General features: G+C 38.0%; 1 protein-coding gene across 2 annotated transcripts in view; it reads right to left on the reverse strand.

The window, feature by feature from the left end:
* Positions 1-8,334: 8,334 nt before the first annotated feature.
* Positions 8,335-18,391, reverse strand: part of GALC (galactosylceramidase) — a 59,296-nt gene continuing 49,239 nt past the window's right edge. For both annotated transcript variants that reach the window (XM_082618665.1, XM_082618666.1), the window contains 3 exons: positions 16,307-16,470; positions 14,818-14,894; positions 8,335-9,012 (listed from right to left, as the gene is read on the reverse strand). In XM_082618665.1, coding sequence (XP_082474791.1) covers positions 8,866-9,012; positions 14,818-14,894; positions 16,307-16,470 — 388 coding nt within the window. In that variant the 3' untranslated portion in view covers positions 8,335-8,865. The remainder of the gene's footprint in view (positions 9,013-14,817; positions 14,895-16,306; positions 16,471-18,391) is intronic.

An 18,391-nucleotide genomic window follows, 5' to 3' on the forward strand; every position in this document is an offset into this window, starting at 1 on the left:
CAGTGTATCAAATCAAACCTGACCAGAAATCAAGTCCTTGCTGAGCACCTATTAATACTGTGCACCAATACAGGGGATGCAGAAGTATGAGACATTCTTTACCCAAAGGGTTAAAAGCTACTTGAGAAGATCAAGCTGCCACCTGAAACAGCGTCCAAGTTATAATAACATGTGGTTCATATTATTAGTGTTAAAAGATTTTGGAAAAGACCATGAAGGCTAAATATTAAATTAAACGAATGGAGAGTTCCATTTTCAGCTATGAAAGAATAGTAACTAGAAATGGACCAGTCCTTCCGCTGTAACCGTTTCAGAAAGTAGACAACACATCCCAGGACTGTGATCCCTGAAAGAAGGGAAATAAATGAGGCAAGCCCTGTGATCCCCTATTTCTATGTGGAGGAATCTATCAGATTCCAGTACACAGAGGGAAAATACAGAGTATGGGGGCGGGGTCTTATAGAGCTGTGGAGGTAAGGTTCAGAGTTGAAGGAGGCTGAGACACCTGAGATTTGCAGTGCAGAGCACCTGAGAGAAGGAAGCTACGCAGAATGAGGTCCAGAAATCTGCAGAGATCCATTTGCATCTTTGGCTCTAGGCTAAGCTATGTATTCATAGTGTGAATCTCCATGGGCCAGGCAAAGCATCACCAGAGAGAGAATAGTTACAAAGGACCTATTAGCTGAACAACTATTAAAATTCTCTCAGAGCTGGGAGATCCTCAAGATCTGAACTATAGTGGAGCTGTATAGTGGTGAACTCATTCAACTCCCAGAGAATTCCACATTTTAAGAACAGGGCTACTCCAGACCTGGAGTAAAGGCTACTCTGGATCTGCCCTGACAAAGCTCTAAAAGCTCCAAAAGAATCAAACTGTCAGAGCTGAAATGAGAAATAGAAAACACAATTGTATTCAGAGACTTTAACACTCCTCTTTCAATAATTGATAGAACAAGTGGACAGAAAATCAATAAGGACATAGACTTCTTAACCAACACTATCAACCAACATGACAATATTTTAAAACATTACAGTCATACACTGCAGAATCTGTATTCTTTTTCAAGGGAACATCAACTAAGATAAGTTGGGTCATGAAACAAGTTGATATATATTTAAAATAATTGAAATCAAACAGAATATTCTCTGACCAAAGCATATGCTCTAACATAATGAAGTTAAATATCAATAGTAAAAAAGAAATCTAAAACATCCTCAAATAGTTGGAAATTAACCACCACGCTTCTAATTAACACAAAGGTCAAAAAACACAAGGGAAATTAGAAAACATTTTGAACTGAATGAAAATAAAAACATGACATATCAAAATGTGGGAGATCCAGTTACATTAGTGGTTAGAGAAAATTTTAGTATTAAATGCCTATATCTAAGAAAAAGAAGATCCAAAATCAAAAATCTAAGCTGACATCTTAAAACGCTAGAAAAAGAGAAAATTAAACCCAAAGTAAGCTGAAGAAAATAAATAACAAAGGTACAAGCAGCAATCAATAAAATAGAAAATAAAGAAACCTAAGGAAAAATATCTAAGAAACCAAAATCTGGTTCTTTGAAAGATAAATAAAATTTACAAAACTCTAACTATACTAATAAATATAAAAAGAGAAAAAGCACAAAGTGGCCATATCAGGAATGTCTTACAGACAATAAAAAGGAAATACTGTAAACCAGTTTATGCCAATAGACAATTTATATAAAATGGACAAATTCCTTGAAAAACACAAATTGCCAAAACTGACATAAGAAATTTAAAAATTGGAGAACCCTGTTTCTGTTAGAGATTCTCAGCCCCAACTCCTCTTCTTTGACCTGCTTTGTGATACAGGAGCTGGGGCCTGTAAACACTTCTATTTTGCCAGAGAGCAAGGAGGGTACCGCAGGGACATTCAGAGGAAAGGAGCCTTCATCCTTGAGACCATGTGCTTTCTTCTTCCTGCTCCTGTGGTGTGGGGCTAATAGCAGCCCTGCGGACACCCTGTGATGCACCCCTTCCAGTGAGGGCTGGGACAGCCAGTACTTACCCTCCAGTAGTTTTCACCAACACTCCAAGAGCTTTCCAAGAAAGTTTCACCAGCACCACAAAAGGTAACTTTCTAGAGAGTTTCAGCAGCATCCCGGGATGGAGGCAGTTTCCCAATGAGTCTCAAATAAAGCCCGGAAGGCAGTTTCCTGCTTGCCAGACCCAGTGCTCACCATCCCAGCAAACTCCTATGCCATCCACAGTGCCACAGCCATACCACCTCCAATGAGATCAGAATCCCGGCCTTGCAAGGAAGCCCTCTTCCAAATGTGCTCCTTCCTTGAGTACTTGGCCCCAGTCAAGGAAGTGGCTGGTCTCTACGTCTGCCATTTCTGTATTCTTTAGGTGTCTCTTTACTCCTTAGTAGTCAATCCTGTTACTAGTTAGTATCTCTTTACGTTAAGTTTTTCCTAGTGTAGCTTCTGCCTCCTGACTGGACCCTGACCGATACAACTGATGAATTCCATCTAAGATTTAAGAAACTCACAAACTCTTTCAAAAAATAAAGAAGAGGATGGAACACTTCCCAACTGATTTTATAAGGCATCATCCTGTTACCAAACCCAGACAAAGACATTATACGAAAAAAAAAAAAAAAACTAGACCAATATTCCACATAAATATAGACACAGAAACCCTTAACCAAATACCCAGAAATCAGATTCACTACTATATAAACAGGGTAATAAACCCCAGTTGGTCATGCTATATCTCAGGAATGCAAAGTTGTTTTAATACGTAAAGATCAAACATGTGACATACCACCTTAATAAGATAAAGGAGAAAAATCATATAACTATGTTATTAGGCATAGGAAAAGCATTTAATAAATTAAATCTCTATTCATAATAAAATTCTCAGCACACTGTAAATAGAAGGTAACTTTCCTTAGATAAAGGGAATTTACAAAAAAGAAACTCTACAGCTAACATCACACTCAATGACAAAAGACACTTTTCTCCTAAGATCAGGAATAAGGCGAGGACATCTGCTCTTACCACTTCTTCCCTGCCTTGTACTGGAAGTTCTAACCAGTGCAATAAGACAAGAACATCAGAAATACAGCAGACATACTGGAAATGATAGGGACAGAGTAAAGGCACAAACTAGGTAATTAAATAGTTAATCCCATTAGGGTATTGTAAGTAAAAAAAAAAAAAAAAAAAAAAAAGTATAGGAGGCCCCTGTAAGTTAATGATCACTCAAGAAAGCAGGTTTACTTAACCACAAAGCCAATCAGGCCTGCCTAGGAGCAAAACCATGCAACAAAAGCACGAGACATGCCCCAAAACAATAAAACAATGGTGGCATGAGACCCACATCTTGCCCAGTGAGCTCAGTAAGTTAATGGTCCCTATGACATGCTCTCTGCACACATAAAAAACAATAATTTATGGAAAGGTGCTCATTGTACAGAGACCTGAAATAATTTTTACAGTCCTGGCTTGACCATGTAAGGACAAAAAAACTCCCCTGCCCAACCTGGAGGAGAAGCTGATGATGAAAGCATGACGTCTACTCAGAATGAAGAAGAAAGTGGTCTTTTCCCCTCCCCACTTTTCCTTTGATTATAAAGCTGTAGCCCACCAAGTTCTCGGGCACAGCACCCTCTTGCCTGCCCACTTGTGAGCCTCACAAGCATCCTACTCTAATAAATCACTTCTTATCTATCACTTTGCCTCTCACTGAATTCTTTCTGCACTGAGACATAAAGGACTGGGCTCTTCAGAGCCCCTCGAAACAACATCTATACGTTTCAGAAAGGAAGAAGTAAAACTATCTGTATTCACAGATGATATTATTGTATATGCAGAAAATTCTAAGGATTTTTTTAATGCTACTAAAATAAGTGAATTTAGAAATATAGTAGGACTGCAGGTTGACAAAAGAAAATCAACTGTATTTCAATGTATGCAAAACAAAGAACTGAAAAATAAAATGAGAAAACACCATTTACAATAGCATCAAAAAATAAAAGATTTAAGGATAAAAATAATAAAATATGTGTAAGACCTGTACACTGAAAACTACAGAAATTGCTGAGAGATATTGTAGAAAGCCTAAAAACATGGAGATGGAACATGCTCATGGATTGAAGGGTCAATATTATTAAGGGTCAATATTATCCATTCTCCCCATCTGTACTTTCAGTGTGATCCCAATCAAAATTCCAAAAAGGCCTTTGCAGAAATGAGTCTTAAAATTTATGGAAGTGTAAAGGACCTAAATTATTCAAAACAATTCTGAAGAACAAAGTTGGGGGATTTAAACTGAGTTCAAAATTTACTATAAAGCTACAGTAATGAAGACAATGTGGTATTTGCCTAAGGATAGACACACAGATCAGTAGAACAGAATAGAGAGTTTATTATTGGTTGTACACATATATGGTCAATTGATTTTGGACAAAGGAAGGTCTTTTCAACAAATGATGCTGGAAAAATTGAATATCCATATAGGAAAGAAATGAACCTCAATCCTCACCTCTCATCATGTACAAAAGTAATTCAAAGTGGATAACAGACCTGAATGTAAAAGCTAAATATATTACACTTCTAGAAGACAAAAAGAAAATCCTTGTGAACTTGGAGCATACAAAGATTTCTTAGGACACCAAAAAAACACCTACCATAAAAGGAAAACATGATAAATTGGATTTCCAAATTAAAATTTTGTACTCCTCAAAAGATATAGACTTGGAGAAAATTGATAAAATACATATCTGATTTAAAAGAAAAATTGTACCTGGAATGTATAAAGAGCTCTTACAACTCAATAATAGGACAGAGAACCACATTTTTTAAATGAGCAAAAGATATGAACAAACATTTCACAAAAAATATATATGAATGAGAAATAAATCCTTGAAAAGATGTCCAGCAGCTAATGCACCTACTACAAGCTCACAAGAAAGGGTTAAAATTAGAAAGAATAACAATAGGAAGCATTGTCAAGAATGTAGAGCAACGGAAACTCTCAAATATTTCTAATGGGAGTGTAAAATCATACAATTATTTTGGAAAACAGTTTTGATAGTTTCTTATAAAGCTAAACATACACTTCCCAAAAAGATCAAGCAATTTCACTCCTTGGTATTTACCCAGAAAAAATAAAAACATATGTCCACACAAAGACTTGTACACAAATGTTCACAACAGCTTTATTTGTAATACCAAAAACTGGGGGGACAAATTGTGGTATACCTCTTCAATGGAGTATTCTTTGAAATTAGGAGCAAACCTTTGATATACACAGCACATAAACAAATCTCAAACACTTTATGCTGAGTAAAAGAAACCATTCATAAAAGGGTATAGGGCTTTCCTGGTGGCGCAGTGGTTGAGAGTCCGCCTGCCAATGCAGGGGACATGAGTTCATGCCCCGGTCCTGGAAGATCCCAAATGCCATGGAGTGGCTAGGCCCGTGAGCCACAGCTGCTGAGCCTGCACGTCCAGAGCCTGTGCTCCGCAACAGGAGAGGCCACAACAGTGAGAGGCCCGCATACCGCAAAAAAAAAAAAAAAAAAAAAAAGGGTACAAAGAGTATGATGCCACTTTTATAATGTTTTGGAACAAAGAAAACTTATCAACAGTAATAGAAATCAGATTGATGGTTGCCTGGGAGCGGGGTGGGGATGAGGGGAAATGACTGCACAGGTATACAAGAGAACTTTCTGGAGTGATGGAAATGTTCAATATCTTGGTTATATCCATTTATCAAGACTCATTGAACTGTAAACTTAAAATGGGAACATTTTATTGTATGTAAGTTATACCTCAATGAAGTTAATTTTAAAAAATATGTAGGGACCTAAACTGGAAATCACTTAGACTTGGTTTTAATTTTAAAATTTTCTCTGTAATCTGATTTACTCTAATATTTAGCTTCTTGTCTCCAATAGTAATACAAAACCTCATGTCCATTTAGCCCACATTAAATCACTACAATTTCCAAAATTGTAGAATTAGTTCAATAGTTTTAAACTTTCATTATAAAAAATTCCAGAATTTACTTTATCCACATGAATAATTGATTTGCTTCTAGGAGGTACACTAATGATTAGATATAAATTATACTGCATGAGAAATACGCTCACCTATACTTAAATATATTTGTCCTTTAACAAAAGAAATGCTTCTAACCACACAAAATATTAGAGGATGATCCAATTCTATAAACTAGATAGGTGTTCCTTTTCTTCCAGGCACGAGGAGATAAAAGTATTCACTAGTTATTTTAGTTTGTCACCAGTGCCACAAGAGAAGACAATGAAAGGCATAATGAAATGAAACACAAGAAAATTGCTACAATTTTACCTTTGGACCCACTCACAGCATTGGCTATATAGGGTTTTCTTCCTCCTTCCAGTCACCTGGGAAAATGATCACAGAGAGTTATAAGGGTCACGAGACTAAAAGTTGGACCCAAAAAAATTAAAAAATGCAGACAACCCAATTAATCTGCTAATATTTATTACTGTAGAAATAGCTTTAGGGGCAGTTTATTAATGGGGCATTTTTCAAATCACCCCACTCCTTATATCTATAATTCAAAAGCCTCATCTTAAAAAGGAAAAGAAAAAATACTTTTTAGAGTGTAAGCATAACATGTTGAAGTGGTTTTCAAGAAGCAGAATTTCCAAATTTTACAATTTGTATTGAAACACAAAGACCCCCGAATAGCCAAAGCAGTCTTCAGAAAGAAAAACAGAGATGAAAGAATCAGGCGCCCCGACTTCAGACTATACTACAAAGCTACAGTAATCAAGACAGTATGGTACTGGCACAAAAACAGAAATATAGATCAATGGAACAGGATAGAAAGCCTAGAGATAAACCCATGCACATACGGTCACCTTATCTTTGATAAAGGAGGTAAGGATACACAATGGAGAAAAGACAGCCTCTTCATAAGTGGTGCTCGGAAAACTGGACAGCTACATGTAAACAAATGAAATTAGAACACTCCCTAACACCATAAACAAAAATAAACTCAAAATGGATTAAAGACCTAAATGTAAGGCCAGACACTATCAAACTCTTAGAGGAAAACATAGGCAGAACACTCTATGACATACATCACAGCAAGATGCTTTTTGACCCACCTCCTAGAGAAATGGAAATAAATACAAAAATAAACAAATGGGACCTAATGAAACTTCAAAGCTTCTGCACAACAAAGGAAACCAGAAACAAGATGAAAAGACAACCCTCAGAATGGGAGAAAATATTTGCAAATGAAGCAACTGACAAAGGATTAATCTACAAAATTTACAAGCAGCTCATGCAGCTCAATATCCAAAAAACAAACAACTCAATCCAAAAATGGGCAGAAGACCTAAATAGACATTTCTCCAAAGAAGATATACAGATTGCCAACAAACACATGAAAGAATGCTCAACATCATTAATCATTAGAGAAATGCAAATCAAAACTACATTGAGATATCATCTCACACTGGTCAGAATAGCCATCATCAAAAAATCTACAAACAATAAATGCTGGAGAGGGTGTGGAGAAAAGGGAACCCTCTTGAACTGTTGGTAGGAATGTGAATTGGTACAGCCACTATGGAGAACAGTATGGAGGTTCCTTAAAAAATTAAAAATAGAACTACCATACCACCCAGCAATCCCACTACTGGGCATATACCCTGAGAAAACCATAATTCAAAAAGAGTCATGTACCACAATGTTCATTGCAGCTCTATTTACAATAGCCAGGACATGGAAGCCACCTAAGTGTCCATCGACAGATGAATGAATAAAGAAGATGTGGCACATATATACAATGGAATATTACTCAGCCACAAAAAGGAACAAAATTGAGTTATTTGTAGTGAGGTGAATGGACCTAGAGTCTGTCATACAGAGTGAAGTAAGTCAGAAAGAGAAAAACAAATACCGTATGCTAACACATATATATGGAATCTAAAAAAAAAAAAAAAAGTGTCATGAAGAACCTAGGGGCAAGACGGGAATAAAGATGTAGACCTACTAGAGAATGGACTTGAGGATATGGGGAGGGGGAAGGGTAAGCTGGGACAAAGTGAGAGAGTAGCATTGATATATATACACTACCAAATGTAAAATAGATAGCTAGTGGGAAGCAGCCGCATAGCACAGGGAGATCAGCTCGGTGCTTTGTGACCACCTAGAGGGGTGGGATAGGGAGGGTGGGAAGGAGGGAGACGCAAGAGGGAAGAGATATGGGGATATATGTATATGTACAGCTGATTCACTTTGTTATAAAGCAGAAACTAACACACCATTGTTAAGCAATTATACTCCAATAAAGACGTTAAAAAAATTTTTTTAATAAAAATAAAATAAAGGTAATACGAACAACAACAACAACAAAAAAGCAGTATTTCCAGTGTTCTTCAGCTTCCTGTTACAGCAGCATTACCCACGACGAGGACACCAGCTCACTAGATACACAGTCAGCATGAATAGATGCATCACAGTGATGATCAGGTCCTTGCCATCTCCATGATCACGTGCAAATAAGATGACGAGAGCTACCTCAGCATTAACACAAGGCTTCGAGGTCTGAGCACCCAAACCACTCTGCAGGATGGGACCAACGTACCTAGTGTCCTATCTACAGGACGTATCAGGTCATATTAAAGGCTCATCTGTTTCCCCTTGGAATTCTAAAAAAAAAATCTTCAAGATGATCAAGGAAAAATATATTTTTCTCCGCATTTACTCTCCATTATTTGTAGCTTCCAAAAGGCTCCTATATTGATCCATCAAAACCAGAAATGGCTCTGAACCAAAACCAAAAAGAAAGAAAATCCAGAGAGTGTTCTATGGCACTCTGTATTAGTGTATGGCTTCCACACGAAAGTTGTCAAACTGTGCAAATTCAAAGGAGTGAGTTCCAATCGCGGCCCAGCCATTCTTTGGGAAGTTGACAGAGACGTTTTTCCAGAGAGGCTTGCCATTCAGCGTGCCAGAAGAGAAACCACCCTGGAGTGGGGAGAAACACATCTCTTAAAGACACGTGAAACTGATCCTCTGAAGTCTGTTTCTTAGTGCAACAAATATCCTTCTCACTTAAGATTTACCGCAGCAAAATGAGTCCACAAGTTTGAGCAAAAGTTTGAAATACAGAAAAAATTTTCTCAAAGGAAATTCTTATCTATTTATATAAACAGTGTCCAAGGTACAAGAATACCTCAATATTTCCTTGTACTCCACCAAAATGCTGTAAAACTTGCAGAAATGTAACACTTTTCATAACATTATGATAAAATTTTAGATAAAAGTTCACTAAAATAAAAAAAAAATTGTCATTTACACGTAGTGGCATGTACATGCATTGTATTGACAGCTTACAGCCACCAGCTCTTCAGACAGGACTGCTGGGGTCAAAGTGTTTTATTTATTTATTTATTTATTTTAAAGGCTTTTCTTATTTATTTATTTATTCATTCATTCATTCATTCATTCATTTGGTTGCACCAAGTGTTAGTTGTGGCTCGCCTGCTCCTTAGTTGTGGCATGTGAACTCTTAGTTGCAGCATGCATGTGGGATCCAGTTCCTCGACCAGGGATCGAAGCCAGGCCCCCTGCACTGGAAGCGCAGTCTTAACCATTGCGCCACCAGGGAAGTCCCTCAAAATGTTTATTTAAGGTCTTCATTAAGGAGCCTCAGCCCAGCTGGGAGAGGGGTAATTAACCTTCGTTTTATTGTTTTATCCTCATGTACAGAATACCACTTCAAAGTTATATCAAGAGCCTGCCCTTAAGTTAGAAAAACAGTAACCATCAGTTAAACTGATGACTGGGGAGAGGCGGGGGGTTGAGTGGATGAAAGAAGAGAAATATCCACAGGAACAACTTCCTAGTCACTGACAGAGAAAGATAAAAATAATGTCCTCCTCAGACAGCTGCCATTCCTACTTAGCTAAGTGTCTGGCACACAGCTCTTATCATCATTATTATAGCATGCTTATGAGCATATATCCACAACACACTCATTCCAGCTACATTTAAAACTAGCTAATTTCAAAGGGTGAAGAGCAAAAGATCCAAAGCACTAAGCCAAGGATCAAAATAAAATCTGCTCTTAAGTCATAAAATTATAATGGAATGGGCCTTCATTTACTTATTTTATTTCATGCATGGAGACACAGTGACTTAATGAGACTAAAAATCAAAGTCACAGATTTACCAGCAACGCTAGGACTTGAGTTTGAGTTGCCCAACTCCACGTTCAGAGCCACATACATTTCTGTTACTACAGCACCTGCACAGCTACCTTTAGCTCTAGAAGAGCTTATTGAACATCTTCTGCCACTTAGGGGATAGTGAATATTAACACTGAGTCAAGGAGCTTATGTACACCAATTATATTCAGCACTAAAGCTCATCCTCCCCCTGCCCCTCGCCCCCCAGGTGTCAGCCAACCTATCCTCTGGCAGCTCCTCACACAAGGCCAGTCACAGCAGTGCCCTGTACTCAGACTGCTCTTCCCACCACTCAGCTCTCAGCTCAAACATCACCCACTTTAAGAGGCCTTCCTTGACCTCTCTAGCTAGAGAATCTGGCAGGGAAGCTACTTTAACTCATTATCTCATTTTTCCTTCATAATTTTATTTATTTGTTTATTTGGAGCAGCAGTGAGCCAACCATGGCCCACAGGCCAGCCACCTCTTTTTATAAATTAAATGTTATTGGCACACAGGCACCCCCATTCAGCTACCTATAGTCTACGGCTCCTTTCTCACTACAAAAGCAGAGCTGAACAACTGCAACGTAGACCATAGGGCTTACAAGGCCTAAAATATTTACTCTTTGGCTCTTTAAAGAAAAAAAAAGTTTAATAATCCCTGTCCTCGAAGAATACAGGCTCTGAGAGAGCTGGAACCTTGTCTGGCTTGTTCACTGATGTATCCCCAGTACTTAGAACAGTGCATGTAACAGATGCTTAATAAAAATGTGTCGAATGAAAAATAAAAAACATCTAACTCTAAAACAACCTACAGAGCCTACCTCCATTTTACAGAGAAGGAAACAGAGGCTCAAAAACGTGAAATAACTTGCTGGAAGTCTCAGCATATATCAGTAAGGAAATATGAATGCTGACCTGTCTTGTTCCTAACACACCTACTCCGAAGAATATTAACTTGACTCATTAAAGTGCTCACCACCTATTGGGTACTGTACCAAACTTTCATATATATATATATATATATTTATATATGATACCATTCAATCTGCATAAGGGTATGTCTTCTGGAGATTATGATGGTAAAACAGAAGCGGAGCAACATAAAATATCTGCAAGTGACTATTAATACACTTCAAAGTTTATCATTCTAACCCCCATGCAACAGCGCTAAGATAAAGCATCTGATGTGTGCTGAGAAGAATTCAAAAATGGCCAATTTCAAAATCATAAACTCCTCATATTAGCAGTAATTTGGAAAATGAACATCGTAAAAGATGTGGTTTTGTTTTGTTTTTCATTTATGCAACAAATATTTGTATGTCAAATGTTGCTTAAGTCACTGGGAATTTAGGATGAACAAGAAAAACAAGGTCCCTGCTCTTATACAGCTTACATTCTAGTAGAAGGAGACACACAAACACACACGATACCTAAGAGCTAAGCGATAAGTGGCCTGTGAAGAATTAAAACAGGTTGATGTGATGACAGGTGCCTCAGAGACCGTTCTGGATTATGTGCCCAGAGTTGGTGGAACAAGAAATAATGGGGTAGGGGGTGGAGCAGGTTTAAGTCAGCAATATCCCCGCCCATCCCAGTAGCAAGACTGGAGCTAACTTCTAAAAGTAGTAAATCACATTATATAAGAGACACACCAGAAGAAAACAGCTGAAATAGTTCAAAGTGGCTGTGTCAGAGGAGCAGAACAAAGAATGGGGTGAGGCGGCAGGAACAGCAGTGAGGAAGGAGGCAGGTGTTTTCAATAAGCCCTTTTTTTTAAACATGTATGCAAAATAGCTAATAAAATTAAGGAAATTTACCTTTTTAAATCCTATTCAAAATTTCAAAAAATTCATAAAATTACTAAAAATAAGCCTAACAAGTAATGTGGAAGAACTACAAAAATAAAACTGAAGGACATAGTGGGAGATCTTAATAAATGGTGAGATGCAGCATGTCCTTGTTACCATGTTCTTGAATGGGGAAACACACTATTCTTTTTTTTTTAGAAAAAAAGTCTTTACTGAATTTGTTATAATATTGCTTCTATCGTATGTTTTGGCCACAAGGCATGTGGGATCCCAGCTCCCCAAACAGGGATCAAACCCATACCCCCAACATTGGAAGGTGAAGTCTTAACCACTGGACCACCAGGGAAGTCCCTGGAAACACATTATTCTAAAAGAATATATTATTTTTGCCCAAATTGATGTATGAATTCAGTGTGATACTAGCAGCATTTTTCATGGAATTGAAAATATGTTTTAAAAATTCAAATAGGCGGGGCTTCCCAAGTGGCGCAGTGGTTGACAGTCCGCCTGCCGATGCAGGGGACACGGGTTCGTGCCCCAGTACGGGAAGATCCCACATGCCACGGAGCGGCTGGGCCCGTGAGCCATGGCCGCTGTTCCTGCGCGTCCAGAGCCTGTGCTCCGCAACGGGAAAGGCCACAACAGTGAGAGGCCCGCGTACTGCAAAAAAAAAAAAAAAAAAAAAAAAATTCAAATAGAAGAGTAAATATAGTATTGAAATAGCAAAAGTAATTTTTAAAAAGAAATAATGAGGAACTTGCCTCACCGGATATCCACTCATTCATTCTACAAGGGCTCTTGCTCTGACTGTGTGTGCACCAGGCACTTTTCTAGGTGCCAGAGAGCCAGCAGTGAATAAAACAGATGCCTGTCATTAAAGAAGCTTGGTTTTAGTGAAAGGAGCAGAACAAACACACAGCAATCAACAGAACATGTAAGATGTCAGGAGGTTAACAAGAGCTTCAGAGAAAAATTAAGGAAGAGAAGAGGGGCACAGAGTGAGATGGGGTGCTATCTTATATAAACTGGTCAGGAAGGAACTCTGAAGGAAGTAAACCATGTAACCAAAGATTTTAGAAGGTAAACACAATTTAAGGTGTGATATTGGATAATAACAAACAAAGCAATTAAACAGAAAAGAGCTCAGAAATAAGCCTATGTACACATGATGATTTGTTATGTCGAAAACATGGCTTTTAAATCATGGGCAAAAGGACAGTCTATGTAATAAATATGATGGCTATCCACTTGTTTTTAAAAAATTATGTTGGGCTCTTCTCCTTATGAACCACAAATACATTCCAGATGGATTAAAGACTTAAACATTAAAAAAAAATCCTAAACTTTGTTTGGTTTTGGGGAAAAAATGTTCCTGACCTTGAGAAAGGGGAAGGCCTTCTTAAATAAAACATAAAAGCAATGAACAAAAGTGAAATACATGACAGTAGCAAAATTTAAAACTTCTATTCACGAAACATACCATAAGCAAATTGAAATACATGTGACAGAATAGAAGCAAATATTTGTGACATATATAACAGACAACGAGTTACTACCCAGAATATAGAATAAATTCATACAAATCCATCCGAAAAAGACAACACAATAGGAAAATGAGGAAAGAGTGTGAATGGGTAACTTCAGAGAAGAAAAAACACAAACAGCCAATAAACATAGTAAGATGTGCAACCTCCCTAATTATCAAGGAAATGAAAATCATGTCTATTAATTTGAAAAAATCATTAAAATCAGTAATATCAAATATTATTATAACTGCTACAAAAATTGATATATTTTGGCTAGCAATAGGGGCAGGATCTGTTAAAATTTTAAATCCAATTCCAAGACCTAGTATCTGCCTAAGCAAATAACAGCACATGTGTACTGTTATTTGTTCCAGCAGGAACCACCTCACACCAAAGGCACATAAAAGATGCCTCCCCTCCATGTGCAGGTAAGCCAGCCCTTACTGCCTCAGTTCGCTGCAAAAGGGATGAACTAGGAACGAGGTTACACCCATCAAGTGTGGTTATAGTTATATAAGCTGCGTTACACCCAAACTGGATTTTCAGTACATATTGTTACTGCCAGAAAAATTAGTACTGTCACTTTTGGTGGTTGAGTAAGAGAAGAGAACAAGTTCCAAAAGTTATTTGAATTCCATTTTTTATCTCTATTGTAACCTAAACAAAATTATGACAGGACTGTCTTGGCAGAGAGCAGTATATTATACAGAAGAAGTTCTCTACACAGCATCCCTTGGAAGCATGTCAATCAATAACTCATGATCAACCAATAATTTTGACAAATATTTTTAGATTTCCATGATACTACCGTCAATCTGGTATCATCTCTGACAAAGAGTCATGGAAGCTAACTTCTAAAAAAGTGTGCTTATAGCTAAAAACCAAATCATTCTTAACCATCAAAAAATAAATTTATGTGACTTTGCTTATACCTATTAGCTCCAATAAGAATCTTGGTTTAAGAAACTTGAAAAAAAAATAGTTCAATTATTGACTCTGCCAATTACTCCTGAGTTCAAAAAACAAAAACAAAATAAAAGAAAAAAAAATACTGGGGGTGATAAAGTCAGCTGCTGATGGTTCTCAGGTGGGTTTACCCAGACACACGCTATCATCCCAGGGACGGGTGGTTTGCTGGTATCACGGAAGACTCTCTGCCTATTTTCCACTATTTATCATACTTTCCCCCTTTGATAACAGAAAACGTTAGAAAAGCACAAAAAAAGAATATTTTTACCTCAGGCTTCTGATCAGCAATACTTACATTAATAGTTAAAGTGAGTGTATACCATTTTTTTGCTGTAACGTCAGCATGTCCTGAAGTATATATGATCCATCCAGCTGTAACACAAAGAGATTATCCCAGCTGATGTATTTTTAAAATCTAAATCACAGAATCCCATAACTCAGTGGGGGTTCTTAGGTGCATTTGTATGTAGTAAAGTCAGCCTTAATAAAGATCGACATTTCCATACCTACAATTGATTTAAAACAAAACATCCTTCATTCAGGCATCCATACAGCACGCAGAGAGATCCTACTCTGAGCCACATGTGAGCTCACAAGAGAACGAGCAAAATAAACTTACAAACCAAGCAGGGTACAACGACGCATTAGCGTGTATAGTTCAGGTCTGCATGTACACCTGATTGGATTGAATACAGAGGATAAGGAGGAATAGTCAAAACCTACCATAAGATTTCCAGCTAGTGTACCTGGCTACATGGTAATAGCATTCGCTGAGAATTAGAGAGAAAATAATAAGCTAATTTTTGAATATATTATATTGGAATGCCTGAGAGAAAGCCAGGATGAGATGTCCAGTGGGCAGTTTAAGACACAGAGCAGTGGGGACTGAAGTCAGAGATTTAAATCCCTAGTTCCAATTCTGCTACTACCTCATTTTGAGACCTTGGGTAAAGCAATTAACCTCTCAGGCACTCTCTTTTGGATTGGAAAATGCAAGGTATCTTCCAGATCAGTCATGCTATGATTATGCAATTCCTATTCTAATGTCCTCATTACCCACTCCCTCTTTAATTTTTATTTTATTATTGGAGCCCTTTCCACCTTAGGAAGAGGCAAAGGGGAACAAACTATAAGAGAGAAGATTTTTTATTAATGCAGGACGAAAGTCAAGAGACTATGAATTAAGAAGAGTCACCACCAATAAGGTCTAGTTTCAACAGAGCGGTGTGTACCCAAACCAAAGTGAAGTGGATGGAATTCAACTTGAACGGATCCTAAGCACCTATTCTGGATAAAATACTATTCTACATAAGACAAGGACTGTTGAGATGAATGAGAAAAGTCCAGCTGTTTTCAAGTTATTGACTACATTAGGAAATAGGAATTCTCCATCTTAAGCAAATCAATCCTTCCTTTTGTATTTCCATAAGCACACCAGCAACATTCTTAGAGTCTTGCTTTTATTTATACTGTTTCCTGAGTATGCTCTCCCTACTACTACCACCACACCCCAATCTCTGGTAATCCTACTCTGACAGCCTAGCTCAACTCTACAATAGCCAAAAAGCTTTGCACAATTTTCTCTTTCACTGAGCTGCCTCTGTCTGTACTAATTAACACTATAATTTTGAATCATTTGGCGTTTGCTTACACATGTTGAATTTCTTCTCAATTAGATGTTCGAACACGATGAGGTATAAAGCTCCTTCATTACTTCCATAAGTAACAGACAGATATAGCAACATATCACATAGTAACCATGTGCTATAGAAGAAGCCACTTACCTAGATCACCTGTAACTCTGTAGGTTCCATTTGCAAAAACCCAGAAGAAAACTCCCCTGGAACTTCTAATCAAAATACCACCTTTATTCACTCTTCCAGCAATGAACACACCTCCCTTCTCAGGGGTCTCTAGGTACACATCACACTTTATAGTCAAATTGGACCTGCAAAATCAAAGTGTTAGTGCTTTTAATTATGTCATTTCAAATGTAGCACAAATGGCTCTTTTCGAAGTCACATGCTTCCAAACTTCTAATCAAGGTATGTGATTTGCTAAGTCCACACTTATACCAGGGATGGGCTTCATTGATGATGGTTTCAAGTTTTACATGACGAAGTCAAGTCATTTCATTGCCTCTTTTAATGACTTACTATTGGAAAATAATATTTACTGTTTTCAAGCTTCTTAAGAATATATTTCCTGGGGTTTCCCTGGTGGCGCAGTGGTTGAGAGTCCGCCTGCCGATGCAGGGGACACGGGTTCGTGCCCCGGTCCGGGAGGATCCCACATGCCGCGGAGCAGCTGGGCCCGTGAGCCATGGCCGCAGAGCCTGCGTGTCCGGAGCCTGTGCTCTGCAACGGGAGAGGCCACAACAATGAGAGGCCCGCGTACCGCAAAAAAAAAAAAAAAAAAAAAATATATATATATATATATTTCTTATCTTTCTATAATAAAATAACTTCTCATTCTAAAAATATAAGAAGAAGCCATTTTTTTCTAGGAATACGTAAAAGATAAGTTTCCACATCATTCTGAACAAAAAGATTTATTACATTTCCATCAGCAAAGAGAAGCAGTGGAGACTGCTAGGAACCTCTAGGAGAACAAAAGCTGCTTTGAGGCTAATTTTTACATTTAACCCTAACGAGACACAGTCAACTCTACATTGACTCTACAGTAGGGCTTTTCACACTTGAGCAGTATTGAAATCACCCTGGAGGGCTTATTCAGTTCAGTCTGCAGGCCCCACTCCTCAGGGTCCGATTCAGTAGGTCTAGGGTGGGCCCCTTGAGTGTGCATGTCTAACAAATTGCCAGGTGATGCTGATGCTTCTGGTCCAGGAATCTCACTTGGAGGACCGTTCTCCCCTACAGAGTACCTACGTCTGTGCAGAGGCAGTAAAACCCTGGTTTTGGTATCACTGACAGGAGATCAAAGGATGAGAAAGGTTCAGCCAACCAGGAACTACCAGAGCTTTAACAATGAGATCTCCTCCAGGCTTCCTTTTACAAATAAATGCTACTGGATTCCTTCTGCAATGATATAACCACCCCAATCTAATACGACCTCTGAAAATAATTCCCCTCCCACTCAAATTCTAAGTGCAAATGGAAAAGAATTAGAAAGCTTGCACCCAGTCAAGTAATAAAGCAAGCAATTTATCTAAAATAAAACTAAGAATGCCAAGAAATATATTTTGGAAATGGGGAGGAATTGGATCCAGAATTATGTGACTTTTACATTTCTCAGAGTTTCCTGTCAGTGAATTTTGCACAGTGAAATTTTACCTTGTAAAGGAAAACATAAAAAAGAAGCACCTACAGCAGGTACCCAACAATCAGGAAGATCTACATTTAATCATTTAATCAAAGCTGGGCTACTTTACGGGAAAATCAAATGCTAAGTAACTAAAGCCCAGTCTCTCTTGTATGTCCTCCCACAGCAGAGGGAGTTTTTCTCTCTGTACATTATCACCAGCATGAAACCAACAAGGATCAGCTTGTTCCTTACATCCCTTACCTCCCTGCTGGCTCATCAGAAGTTTTAAAGTGCTACAGATCCCGCCAGCACCAAAAACTTATTCTATTTAGAGTTAGAGTGAGAGAAGATCAAATGTTTTCCTTTTATACCTTACAGTCCAGAATAAGTGATTCTTGCATCACAACTTACAGGCAATTTTACAGACAATGAATAAAATAGAATAAAAGTTTGGTTTAGTCTTCCACAGCCATAATCTCTTGGAAGTGCTGAGAGAACAAAAACCAGCCAACATAGTTAAGCAAATTTGATCAAAAGCATGCAGAATTCAGGTCTGTGCAGTGAAAGATAATTTTGTGATTGTCCTCAGATCCCAACCAAAGCTT

This window comes from Mesoplodon mirus (assembly GCF_964341445.2).
Source record: "Mesoplodon mirus genome assembly, chromosome: 4".
NCBI classification, from domain to species: Eukaryota; Metazoa; Chordata; class Mammalia; order Artiodactyla; family Ziphiidae; genus Mesoplodon; species Mesoplodon mirus.